The 13,275-nt window shown below is 48.9% G+C and overlaps 1 protein-coding gene across 1 annotated transcript in view; it reads right to left on the reverse strand.

Annotated features, from left to right (window-relative positions):
• Positions 1 to 10,488: 10,488 nt before the first annotated feature.
• The window catches only part of tpra1 (transmembrane protein, adipocyte asscociated 1), a 101,622-nt gene continuing 98,835 nt past the window's right edge, over positions 10,489 to 13,275 (reverse strand). The window contains exons 9-10 of the mRNA XM_072473042.1: positions 12,539 to 12,619; positions 10,489 to 10,721 (exon numbers count right to left, since the gene is read on the reverse strand). Of these exons, the coding sequence (XP_072329143.1) occupies positions 10,499 to 10,721; positions 12,539 to 12,619 (304 nt within the window). The 3' untranslated portion in view covers positions 10,489 to 10,498. The remainder of the gene's footprint in view (positions 10,722 to 12,538; positions 12,620 to 13,275) is intronic.

Consider the following 13,275-nt stretch of genomic DNA (forward strand, 5'->3'; position numbering starts at 1 on the left):
GAGAGCATCCTATCCGGCTGCATCGCAGCCTGCTATGGCAACTGCTCAGTCCAAGACCGCAAGAAACTGCAGACTGCGGTGAACTCAGCCTAACGCATCACACAAACTTGCCGCCCCCACATTGATTCTGTATACACCTCTCGCTTCCTCAGGAAGGTAGACGGCATTTTCAGAGACCCCTCCCACCCAGACATTGCCTTCTTCCAGACCCTTCCATCAGGCAGAAGGTACAGAAGTCTGAAGACCCGCATATCCAGACATAGGAACAGCTTCTTCCCCACAGCTGCAAGACTCCTCAACGACTCCCCCTCGGACTGATCTGATCCCTGTAAGAACATATTCACGATGCCCTATGCTGCTCTTGCTCATGTATTTGCTTTGTTTGGCCCTTGTTCCGCACTGTAACCAATCACTGTCTGTCGATGTACCATTTGTCAATGTTCTGTGTTGATTATTCTCGTCTACTATGTATGTACCGTGTACGTTCCCTCGGCCGCAGAAAAATACTTCTCACTGTACTTCGGAACGTGACAATAAATCAAATCAAATCAGATTTACGGCGATTCAGAATAAAGATTATAGGGGTTTGAGGAAGAATTTTACACATAGAGCGGCGGGTGTTTGGAGTTTGTTGCCTGAATGGTGCTGGAGGTTGAAACACTCAACGCACTGAAAAAGGTCCCTGGATCTGCATCTGAAGTGCTGAAGGCTACGGAGCAGGTTCTGGAAAGTGGGATTAAAATGAATAAGCTAAATTCAGAACTTGCCGATGGCAACAGGTAGGACAAGGTCACACAAAAAGCAGCTCCCGCTACGGTCTTTGTTTTTTGGGGCTTTCTCTCCAGTTCCTGGGGAATTTGCCCATCTGTTGGTGGAGATGTGTCGAACTCAATGAAGGAGGTTGGTGGCAGGCAGATTTCAGGGGGTGACCCTTCAACAAAACCAAAAAGCCCGCGATTAATAATAATAATCGCTTATTGTCACAAGTAGGCTTCAAAGAAGTTACTGTGAAAAGCCCCTAGTCACCACATCCCGGCGCCTGTTCGGGGAGGCTGGTACGGGAATTGAACCCGCGCTGCTGCTTTGTTCTGCATTACAAGCCAGCTGTATAGTCCACTGTGCTAAACCAGCCCCTAGCTCAGTGAGGGGGAAGGTGGCGAACCAGCCTCGGGTCTGGCTGTTCATTTCAGTGGAAACGCTGACTGAGGAGATGGCGCAGGAGTTTGAAAAACAGTTTGCAAAGTATTTTGATGATGGAAACCCTTCAGCGGTCACTTGAGGACTCACCTGGCCCGATTCGGGAGAAGCTGGAAACAACCTGGGAGGCGGTGAAGGAGCACAGAGAGATGCTGAAGGGGGTGGAGGCAGCCTTGCCGCGCACTGGTGATTGAATCACCTCTTTGGGAGCGAAGAGTTTGCTGGTGGAGGAACAAGACTCTTGTGGACAAAGGAGAACTTGGTGAACCTCGGAATTGTGGGGTTATCGGAAGGGGTGGAGGGCCCGAAGCCAACTGAATACTTTTCTTAGATTTTTGCCAAGCTTCTGGAAGGGGGGGGTGGTGTGCGTGCGGGAGGAGAGAGAGAGAGAAAGTTGGGCAATTGTCCCCTGCTGAGTCGGATCGGGCCCACCGAGGACTCCGGTGGAAGCCTCGGGCGAATGAGCCGCCGCGAGCAGTGATTATTGGATTCCAGAGCTTCCAGGAGAACAAAGAACAGGAGCGGGTTCTGCAATGGACCAAAGTGAATCGAGACTCAAGGTGGGAAGGAAGCATCATCAGGACATACCAAGATATCAGAGCAGCGTTGGCGAAGCGACGCGCAGCTTTTAATAAGGCGAAGTCAGCGCTGTTCAGGTGTGGAGTCAGGTTTGGTGTACCCTGCGTGGCGGTGAGTGTGACTTTTCGGTCAAAAGATAATTTTTTCCAATACAATCTAAGCTTTTGTCAAGGAGCATGGACTTGGACTTGATTGGCTGGGTTCGATTGGAATTTTATTGGGGCCGTGTGGGAGGGGTTGGTTTGAGATGCGTTATAGTTTGTATCCACTGTATGTTTGGGATTGAGGGGGCTATGGTTGTCGGGGGGAGGGACATGTTGGTTAGCAACATGATGGGGAATACAAGTATTGTAAGGGTTGATGGGAAATGTTCAGACTGGAGTCCAGTTACTAGTGGTGTACCACAAGGATCTCTTTTGGGGCCACTGCGGTTTGTCATTTTTATAAATGACCTGGAGGAGGGCGTAGAAGGACGGGTGAGTAAATTTGCAGATGACACTAAAGTCGGTGGAGTTGTGGACAGTGCGGAAGGATGTTACAAGTTACAGAGGGACATAGATAAGCTGCAGCGCTGGGCTGAGAGGTGGCAAATGGAGTTTAATGCAAAAAGTGTGAGGTGATTCATTTTGGAAGGAATAACAGGAAGACTAAGTACTGGGCTAATGGTAAGATTCTTGGTAGTGTGGATGAGCAGAGAGATCTCGGTGTCCATGTACATAGATCCCTGAAAGTTGCAACCCAGGTTGAGAGGGTTGTTAAGAAGGCGTACGGTGTGTTAGCCTTTATTGGTAGAGGGATTGAGTTTCGGAGACATGAGGTCATGTTGCAGCTGTACAAAACTCTGGTGTGGCCGCATTTGGAGTATTGCGTGCAATTCTGGTCGCCGCATTACAAAGAACAAAGAACAAAGAAATGTACAGCACAGGAACAGGCCCTTCGGCCCTCCAAGCCCGTGCCGACCATACTGCCCGACTAAACTACAATCTTCTACACTTCCTGGGTCCGTATCCTTCTATTCCCATCCTATTCATATATTTGTCAAGATGCCCCTTAAATGTCCCTATCGTCCCTGCCTCCACTACCTCCTCCGGTAGTGAGTTCCAGGCACCCACTACCCTCTGCGTAAAAAACTTGCCACTACCCTCTGCGTAAAAAACTTGCCTCGTACATCTACTCTAAACTTTGCCCCTCTCACCTTAAACCTATGCCCCCTAGTAATTGACCCCTCTACCCTGGGGAAAAGCCTCTGACTATCCACTCTGTCTATGCCCCTCATAATTTTGTATACCTCTATCAGGTCGCCCCTCAACCTCCTTCGTTCCAGTGAGAACAAACCGAGTTTATTCAATCGCTCCTCATAGCTTATGCCCTCCATACCAGGCAACATTCTGGTAAATCTCTTCTGCACCCTCTCTAAAGCCTCCACATCCTTCTGGTAGTGTGGCGACCAGAATTGAACACTATACTCCAAGTGTGGCCTAACTAAGGTTCTATACAGCTGCAACATGACTTGCCAATTCTTATACTCAATGCCCCGGCCAATGAAGGCAAGCATGCCGTATGCCTTCTTGACTACCTTCTCCACCTGTGTAGCCCCTTTCAGTGATCTGTGGACCTGTACTCCTAGATCTCTTTGACTTTCAATACTCTTGAGGGTTCTACCATTCACTGTATATTCCCTACCTGCATTAGCCCTTCCAAAATGCATTACCTCACATTTGTCCAGGTTAAACTCCATCTGCCATCTCTCCGCCCAAGTCTCCAGACAATCTAAATCCTGCTGTATCCTCAGACAGTCCTCATCGCTATCCGCAATTCCACCAACCTTTGTGTCGTCTGCAAACTTACTAATCAGACCAGTTACATTTTCCTCCAAATCATTTATATATACTACAAAGAGCAAAGGTCCCAGCACTGATCCCTGTGGAACACCACTGGTCACAGCCCTCCAATTAGAAAAGCATCCCTCCATTGCTACCCTCTGCCTTCTATGGCCTAGCCAGTTCTGTATCCACCTTGCCAGTTCACCCCTGATCCCGTGTGACTTCACCTTTTGTACTAGTCTACCATGAGGGACCTTGTCAAAGGCCTTACTGAAGTCCATATAGACAACATCTACTGCCCTACCTGCATCAATCATCTTAGTGACCTCCTCGAAAAACTCTATCAAGTTAGTGAGACACGACCTCCCCTTCACAAAACCGTGCTGCCTCTCACTAATACGTCCATTTGCTTCCAAATGGGAGTAGATCCTGTCTCGAAGAATTCTCTCCAGTAATTTCCCTACCACTGAAGTAAGGCTCACCGGCCTATAGTTCCCGGGATTATCCCTGCCACCCTTCTTAAACAGAGGAACAACATTGGCTATTCTCCAGTCCTCCGGGACATCCCCTGAAGACAGCGAGGATCCAAAGATTTCTGTCAAGGCCTCAGCAATTTCCTCTCCAGCCTCCTTCAGTATTCTGGGGTAGATCCCATCCGGCCCTGGGGACTTATCTACCTTAATATTTTTTAAGACACCCAACACCTCGTCTTTTTGGATCACAATGTGACCCAGGCTATCTACACCCCCTTCTCCAGACTCAACATCTACCAATTCCTTCTCTTTGGTGAATACTGATGCAAAGTATTCATTTAGTACCTCGCCCATTTCCTCTGGCTCCACACATAGATTCCCTTGCCTATCCTTCAGTGGGCCAACCCTTTCCCTGGCTACCCTCTTGCTTTTTATGTAAGTGTAAAAAGCCTTGGGATTTTCCTTAACCCTATTTGCCAATGACTTTTCATGACCCCTTCTAGCCCTCCTGACTCCTTGCTTAAGTTCCTTCCTACTTTCCTTATATGCCACACAGGCTTCGTCTGTTCCCAGCCTTTTAGCCCTGACAAATGCCTCCTTTTTCTTTTTGACGAGGCCTACAATATCACTCGTCAACCAAGGTTCCCGAAAATTGCCGTATTTATCTTTCTTCCTCACAGGAACATGCCTGTCCTGTATTCCTTTCAACTGACACTTGAAAGCCTCCCACATGTCAGATGTTGATTTGCCCTCAAACATCCGCCCCCAATCTATGTTCTTCAGTTCCCGCCTAATATTGTTATAATTAGCCTTCCCCCAGTTTAGCACATTCATCCTCGGACCACTCTTATCCTTGTCCACCAGTACTTTAAAACTTACTGAATTGTGGTCACTGTTACCGAAATGCTCCCCTACTGAAACATCTACCACCTGGCCGGGCTCATTCCCCAATACCAGGTCCAGTACCGCCCCTTCCCTAGTTGGACTGTTTACATATTGTTTTAAGAAGCCCTCCTGGATGCTCCTTACAAACTCTGCCCCGTCTAAGCCCCTGGCACTAAGTGAGTCCCAGTCAATATTGGGGAAGTTGAAGTCTCCCATCACCACAACCCTGTTGTTTTTACTCTTTTCCAAAATCTGTCTACCTATCTGCTCCTCTATCTCCCGCTGGCTGTTGGGAGGCCTGTAGTATACCCCCAACATTGTGACTGCACCCTTCTTATTCCTGATCTCTACCCATATAGCCTCACTGCCCTCTGAGGTGTCCTCTCGCTGTATAGCTGTGATACTCTCCTGAACAAGTAGCGCAACTCCGCCTCCCCTTTTACATCCCCCTCTATCCCGCCTGAAACATCTAAATCCTGGAACGTTTAGCTGCCAATCCTGCCCTTCCCTCAACCAGGTCTCTGTAATGGCAACAACATCATAGTTCCAAGTAGTAATCCAAGCTCTAAGTTCATCTGCCTTACCCGTAATGCTCCTTGCATTAAAACATATGCACTTCAGGCCACCAGACCCGCTGTGTTCAGCAACTTCTCCCCGTCTGCGCTGCCTCAGAGCCACACTGTCCCTATTCCCTAGTTCTCCCTCAATGCTCTCACCTTCTGACCTATTGCTCCCGTGCCCACCCCCCTGCCATACTAGTTTAAACCCTCCCGTGTGACACTAGCAAACCTCGCGGCTAGGATATTTATGCCTCTCCGGTTTAGATGCAACCCGTCCATCTTATACAGGTCACACCTGCCCCGGAAGAGCTCCCAGTGGTCCAGATAACAGAAACCCTCCCTCCTACACCAGCTGTTTAGCCACGTGTTTGTCTGCTCTATCTTCCTATTTCTAGCCTCACTGGCACGTGGCACAGGGAGTAATCCCGAGATTACAACCCTCGAGGTCCTGTCTTTTAACTTTCTGCCTAGCTCCCTGAACTCCTGCTGCAGGACCTCATGCCCCTTCCTGCCTATGTCGTTAGTACCAATATGTACAACGACCTCTGCCTGTTTGCCCTCCCCCTTCAGGATTCCCTCTACCCGTTCGGAGACATCCTGGACCCTGGCACCAGGGAGGCAACATACCATCCTGGAGTCTCTTTCACGTCCACAGAAGCGCCTATCTGTGCCCCTGACTATAGAGTCCCCTATAACTATTGCTCTTCTGCGCTTTGACCCTCCCTTCTGAACATCAGAGCCAGCCGTGGTGCCACTGCTCTGGCTGCTGCTGTTTTCCCCTGATAGGCTGTCCCCCCCGACAGTATCCAAAGGGGTATATCTGTTCGAGAGGGGGACAACCACAGGGGATTCCTGCACTGACTGCCTGCCCTTTCTGGTGGTCACCCATTTCTCTGCCTGCACCTTGGGTGTGACCACACTTACATAACTGCGATCTATGACGCTTTCCGCCACCTGCATGCTCCTAAGTGCATCCAATTGCTGCTCCAACCGAACCATGCGGTCTGTGAGGAGCTGCAGTTGGGTGCACTTTCTGCAGATGAAGCCATCCGGGACGCTGGAAGCCTCCCGGACCTGCCACATCTCACAGTCAGAGCACAGCACCCCTCTAACTGACATTGCGTCAATTAATTAAAATTAAAATTTGTCTTTTTTTTTTTATAAATACTTTTCTTAAATTTCAAAGTTACTGTCAACTATCTGTTTCCTAGCACTAGATTTCTAATAGAAATGCGATAGCCAACTATAATATTCTCCGATCTCTGGCTTAGATATCCTCTAAATTATAATTAAGTTATTATGTTTAATTAGTTCCCAAATACTCAAAAAAATTTAGGTTAGAATCCCAACCAGCCACTCAGGTCACAGCTTTTCTGTGATGTCACTTCAGTTTCCCCCCGACGCACACAATTTGAAAAACAGGTATAAAAGTAAAAATCACTTGCTTACCTTCTGAGATGTTCTCAGGTTCTCTCGCTGACAGAGACTGCTCCTCCACCTCCAATCCTTGACCTGCACAATGCTAATAATATAATAATATAATATGGCACTTACCTTACACCAATGGGTCTTATTATTAGGTTAGAGGAGGAGGGTGGGTGGGAGACACTACACGTGTAGTGTCTCGGGTTTCCTCTCCACCAGAATTTATTGGTTTGGGGGGGGGGGGGGGGCTTGCCAGAGGTCGAACTTCCGGTTCCCGCCGAAATCCAAAGGGCTGCTCCTGTAAAGGTAAGTGCTTTTAAACTAACTACTCACCTCCCAGAAGGCCCCTGCGCACCGCTGCCGCCGAAATCCAAAGGGCTGCTCCTGTAAAGGTAAGTGCTTTTAAACTAACTACTCACCTCCCAGAAGGCCCCTGCGCACCGCTGCCGCCGAAATCCAAAGGGCTGCTCCTGTAAAGGTAAGTGCTTTTAAATTCACTACTCACCTCCAAGAAGGCCCCTGCGCACCGCTGCCGCCGAAATCCAAAGGGCTGCTCCTGTAAAGGTAAGTGCTTTTAAACTAACTACTCACCTCCCAGAAGGCCCCTGCGCACCGCTGCCGCCGAAATCCAAAGGGCTGCTCCTGTAAAGGTAAGTGCTTTTAAACTAACTACTCACCTCCCAGAAGGCCCCTGCGCACCGCTGCCGCCGAAATCCAAAGGGCTGCTCCTGTAAAGGTAAGTGCTTTTAAATTCACTACTCACCTCCAAGAAGGCCCCTGCGCACCGCTGCCGCCGAAATCCAAAGGGGATTATGGGAAGGATGTGGAAGCATTGGAAAGGGTGCAAAGGAGATTTACCAGAATGTTGCCTGGTATGTAGGGAAGATCTTATGAGGAAAGGCTGAGGGACTTGAGGTTGTTTTCGTTAGAGAGAAGGTTAAGCGGTGACTTAATTGGGGCATACAAGATAATCAGAGAATTGGATAGGGTGGACAGTGAGAGCCTTTTTCCTCGGATGGTGATGTCTAGCACGAAGGGACATAGCTTTAAATTGAGGGGAGATAGATATAGGACAGATGTCAGAGGTAGGTTCTTTACTCAGAGAGTAGTAAGGGTGTGGAATGCCCTGCCTGCAACAGTAGGGGACTCGCCAACACTAAGGGCATTCAAACGGTCATTGGATAGACATATGGACGATAAGGGAATAGTGTAGATGGGCTTTAGAGTGGTTTCACAGGTCGGTGCAACATCGAGGGCCGAAGGGCCTGTACTGCGCTGTGATGTTCTATGTTCTATGTAGGGCTTTGGTTTTTCTTCGTTCTTTGAGCATACACTCTGGGTGGGGTAGGGGGTTACCTTTGTTAGCTGTAAAGTTTCAGCTAGTGAGGGAGCGAGGTGGGGGCAGGGGCTGCGGCTTGTTGGGGCTGGTTTAGCCCACTGGGCTAAATCGCTGGCTTTGAATGCAGACCAAGGCAGGCCAGCAGCACGATTCGATTCCCGTACCAGCCTCCCCGAACAGGCGCCGGAATGTGGCGACTAGGGGCTTTTCACAGTAACTCCATTGAAGCCTACTCGTGACAATAAGCGATTTTCATTTTTCATCTGGCTTGGGGCAAGGTTTAATGAGCCTAGTTTATTTGTTCGGTGGGGATGGGCGGAGGGATTATGGGCTTTTCTTTGTCTCCTCTTGGGGGCGGGGTTGGAGGCCGTCTTGGGTGGGCCCGGGCTTACCAGAGGTAGCGACCTTCATCTTCTTTCTTTAGGAATTGGTGACCGTCAGTGGGCCGAGGGGACTGGGGGGGGGGGGGGGCTTATGGTTTTTTTTTCTCCCAAGGGTAGGGGTCTGTAAATGGTATTTTGTTTTGCATGCATTGGCTTGTCTGGTGTTTTATAAAATTTAAATTAAATATATATTTTTAAAAATTAGTAAAGCTGGTTTATTTCTGTCGGCCGGTACAGACATGATGGGCTGAATGGCTTCCTTCTGCACGGTAACTTTTCTATGGTTCTAAGAGAGCACAGATTTAAAGTAATTAATTGTTTTTTTTATTATTAAGGGACAATTTAGCGTGGCCAATCCACTTGCCCTGCACATCTTTTTGGGTTTGTGGGGGTGAGACCCACGCAGACACGGGGAGAATGAGCAAACTCCACACGGGCGCTGACCCGGGGCCGGGATCGAACCCGGGACCTCAGCGGCGCGAGGCAGCAGCGCTAACCACCGCGGCATCGTGCTGCGCCTATATTTAACGTAAATAGTTGAAGTAATAGTGAGGCGAGGGAAAAAAAACCTTCCTTCATGCAGCAAGTGGTTAGCATCTGGAATGAGAGCAAGTCGGAGGCAGGTTTCAATCAGCGCACTCAAAAAGGGAAGTAGGCTTATTTGAAAATAATGTCCATGCTGTCGGGAAGGAGAGAGAATGGAACTAGATGAGTTGCTGAGTCAGAGAACCTGTGCAGACAGGAGTGGGCCAAATGGCTACCTTCTGCACCCTAACAATTCTGTGGAAGTAAAAACACCTTCCCGCACAAAGAAGCTCCCACAGGGGAGGAGAGGTACCACAGAGAGCTTCTGGTGAATCTGTAGGTGGTACATTTCTAATTGCAGCCTGGGGAGAGAAGGACAGCGAGAGGCCGATGGGCCAAATGACCGATCCTGCACCGTAGGAATTTTACCCCAGGACACCTCAGCCCTCCATTCCGCAGATTCTCAAGTAGACAAAGATAAAATCATTTAAAAATAAAATGTTTTATTAAATGCCCTTGATCCTTCAATTAACAGCACCCGAAGGCTGGAGTCCTCAACATCGAGCTCGGCTTAAAAGGTCAGAGAGCCCAGCAGAGCCACAGTTACATAAAGGCTGTGAACGTCCCCAACCATTACGCCATCACCCAGCAGCAGCCATTCATAACAAAGAGAACCATCTTAATTAATACTGTGGCAGGCGGACATTGTCGCCTTTCTCTCGCCTCCGCCCCCCCTTCCCCAGCCCCTGCAGAGAGTCAATAAGAGAATTTAAAAGCGAAAAGGCAGTGGAGTCACTGAGAGGAGTAAACACTGGGAGAACACAGTTTCAAACTTTCCCCGTATTCTTTTTAACTTCCAATTTCATTCGTTCCAAAGTAACTTCAACAGGAGAGGGGAGGGGGAATAAATTAGCCTCCAGCTCGGAAATATTTGGAGAGACGGTAAAGTTTAAAACGCACAAATACAAAGCAACAAACATAACTTTCCACCAATGGGCCTCAGATGAGAGCAATGCCTGGAACTTTTGTTTGCAAAGTTTGGGAGGGGGCGGGGTTGCTGGCATGAAGACTTTTTTTTTTAATCCCAAGGAGTGTTCGGGAGAGCTGGAGGGGTGGGGGCACAGCTCTTATGTTGACAAGTGTGTTAAAACAGGAGGATTTATAAAATCCTATCATTGGTACATTCCAATACTGAAATCTCAGGTGGATGAGGCAGCGCAAGGAGTGATGTGGCAGGGTTCCCCCCTCTTCCCCCCCCCCCCCCATTACCCACCCCCCCAATTCCCACTGTTCCCCCCCCCCCATTCCTTCAAGCGTTCATAATTTTCCACCGGTCGCTGTCGATACTGTTGATACTTCCAACCGTTAGGTCGTCCAGGTAAGAGGCCGAGCCGTCAATCTGTGTGTTGGAGTAGGAGCCAGGCTCCAGCCCCTCCTTCTTTGCAACAGAGTGGGTCTGGGGCAGATGCACATCTATGTCGTCCGGCTCGTCGATCTGCGACTTGTAGGAGAAGAGTATCTTGGGCTCGGACCTGCAGGGGTGAACAAGACATCTTAACTGCCAAACGAATTGGCTGCCGCGTTTCCCTACATTACAGCAGTCACCATTACCTTGTTCACTGGCCCCGAAACGAAGGCTTTTGGGTTAGAGGTGCAAGACCTCCGACTCAACCTCTCCTGTTCTTGGGGGAAGCTCTCTCTCTCAGGCCCTCCCTCAACTATGGTTCAATGGGTAGCACATTCCCACCTCATGGGTCAGAGGGTCATGGGTTCAATCTTCGCTAAGAGTCAAACAGATTTGGGCCCGTGCGGTCAGTGCAATACTGAGGGAATGCTGCACAGTTGCAGCTGCCGATGTAAAAGATGCACTACAATTTGCCAAGGCTCCTTTGAAAGCACCTAATAAACCCGCAACCACTCCCACTTAGAAGGGAAAGGGCAGTAGAGACATGGGAACACCACCACCTCAATTTCCCTTCCTTGTCACACATCATCCTAGCATGCTATAACGGGCTCGCCCACCCCTGGCAGTGGAGTTCCTGATGCGGCGGAGAATCCAGGGTGGGGGAAAAAAAACAGGATCATAGCCGGGCGCAGATCAGTTTGTGATGCTCCGGTCCCCCACTGGTGGCGGCATCGAGGTTCGTCCCCAGTGTTAGCGGGAGGATGGGAATAGGTCAAATGGACCCATTTCCATCCTATTAATGGGCACCTGATTCTTCACATCTCCATGGGCTGGGATTCACGCGGGCATGGATTGGTACAACTATTTCCCAGCCTGGCCCTGATGCGGCGGGCCAAGGGGATAGGTTTTTAAAGTAGGTTCTCCCCCAAGTCCATCAGAGGGCTCCCTTGCCCCACTGCAAATCCTAGGAGTTGAGTCCTTTCACTTCGTCTTTTTTTGCAAGCAGAAAGCACTTAACTGCTTTTGATGTGGTCATGAGCTGTAAATCATAACTAGATGTTTGTAGATGTTTATAAACATTGTGGTTAGTTTCACAGTAGGATACTCGAGATCTATTTAAGCGTGAAGAGAAATGAAACTAAACAATCCAGACATCTGGCTGTCTGGAAGCGGTCAGCCTAATAAAAGCTTTTTCTCTTTGAAGTGCATAGAAATCTTGCGGATCAAAGGATTGTTCTTTAGCTTCCAGGCAGGGGGGTCTCTGGTAAGGGGGTGGGGGCCCGACCTGCGATGACCAAGCCGCCAGACCTCACTATCGGGCTGCCTGCACAAAATAGGTCAATCTCTCATTACCATTTTTCATAGAAGTTACAGTGCAGAAGGAGGCCATTCGTCCCATCGAGTCTGCACCAGCTCTTTGAAAGAGCACCCTACTCAAGCCCACACCTCCACCCTATCCCCATAACCCCACCCAGCACCAAGAGCAATTTTGGACACTAAGGGCAATTTAGCATGGCCAATCCACCTAACCTTCACATCTTTGGACTGTGGGAGGAAACCGGAGCACCCGGAGGAAACCCACGCACATACTGGGAGAACGTGCAGACTCCGCACAGACAGTGGCCCAAGTTGGGAATCGAACCTGGGACCCTGGAGCTGTGAAGCAATTGTGCGAACCACTCTGCTACCGTGCTGCATTTATGGGATTGTGCCATGTGCAAATGGACTGTCCCGCTTCCTATATTAACAAGAAGTACTTCATTGATTGTAAAATGTTTTAGGTTGTCCGGGGGTTGTGCAAGGTGTTACAGAAATGCAAATCCCTAACTATTTTCCCTCTTTCCATTGGCTGACACACGGCAGCGAAACCACAGATAAAAGCATTTTTTACTAAGAAATTAAATGGTGCCAACGGAGATAAACGCACAAATACTGGTAGCTTACCCAAAGAAACCCTTCAGGAATGTAACATACATCAGCGGGGCAAACAGACTGAAATAAAGGAACGTGGTGACATCCACACAGCTGAAAGAGGAGAGAAGGGGCAAAGCGTGTTACAAAAGTTACAGCCAAGAGTAAATTAATGCAGAGTTACCGCACATCAAGTGGAGAAGTTACATTAAACGTGTATCGAGCCTGGGTCAGAGTCTACCTGGAGGGCTGGGCATCATTCCGTCTCCGTATTAGAAAATATGGGGAAACTATAAAGAAAAAGATCATCGAAGATGATGCCGGAACTGAGAGGTTTCGGCCGTCAGGAAATACGGAACAGATTTCTCCAGAAACGGGAAGGCAGCAAGATGTGCTGATAAAGTCTTTAATCTTCAAATTCGAAGACAACGTTTCACGGCTGGAATACTGTGCACTGGGGTTGGCCTCCTTATTTGAAAAAAATGTAATAATAATCGCTTGTCACGAGTAGGCTTTAATGAAGTTACTGTGAAAAGCCCCTAGTCGCCACATTCCGGCGCCTGTTCGGGGAGGCCGGCATGGGAATTGAACCCGCGCTGCTGGCATTGTATTACAAGCCAGCTATTTAGCACACTGTGCTAAACCAGCCCCTCTATATAATTGTGTTAGAAGCAGTTTCAAGAGGGTTCCCCCGGATCGATACCTTCCTGCGATGAAGGGTTTATCTTACAGAGAGAGGTTGAACCAGTTGGGGGCATGTACCTATTGGA

Source organism: Scyliorhinus torazame, chromosome 13 (assembly GCF_047496885.1).
Source record: "Scyliorhinus torazame isolate Kashiwa2021f chromosome 13, sScyTor2.1, whole genome shotgun sequence".
Lineage (NCBI taxonomy): Eukaryota > Metazoa > Chordata > Chondrichthyes > Carcharhiniformes > Scyliorhinidae > Scyliorhinus > Scyliorhinus torazame.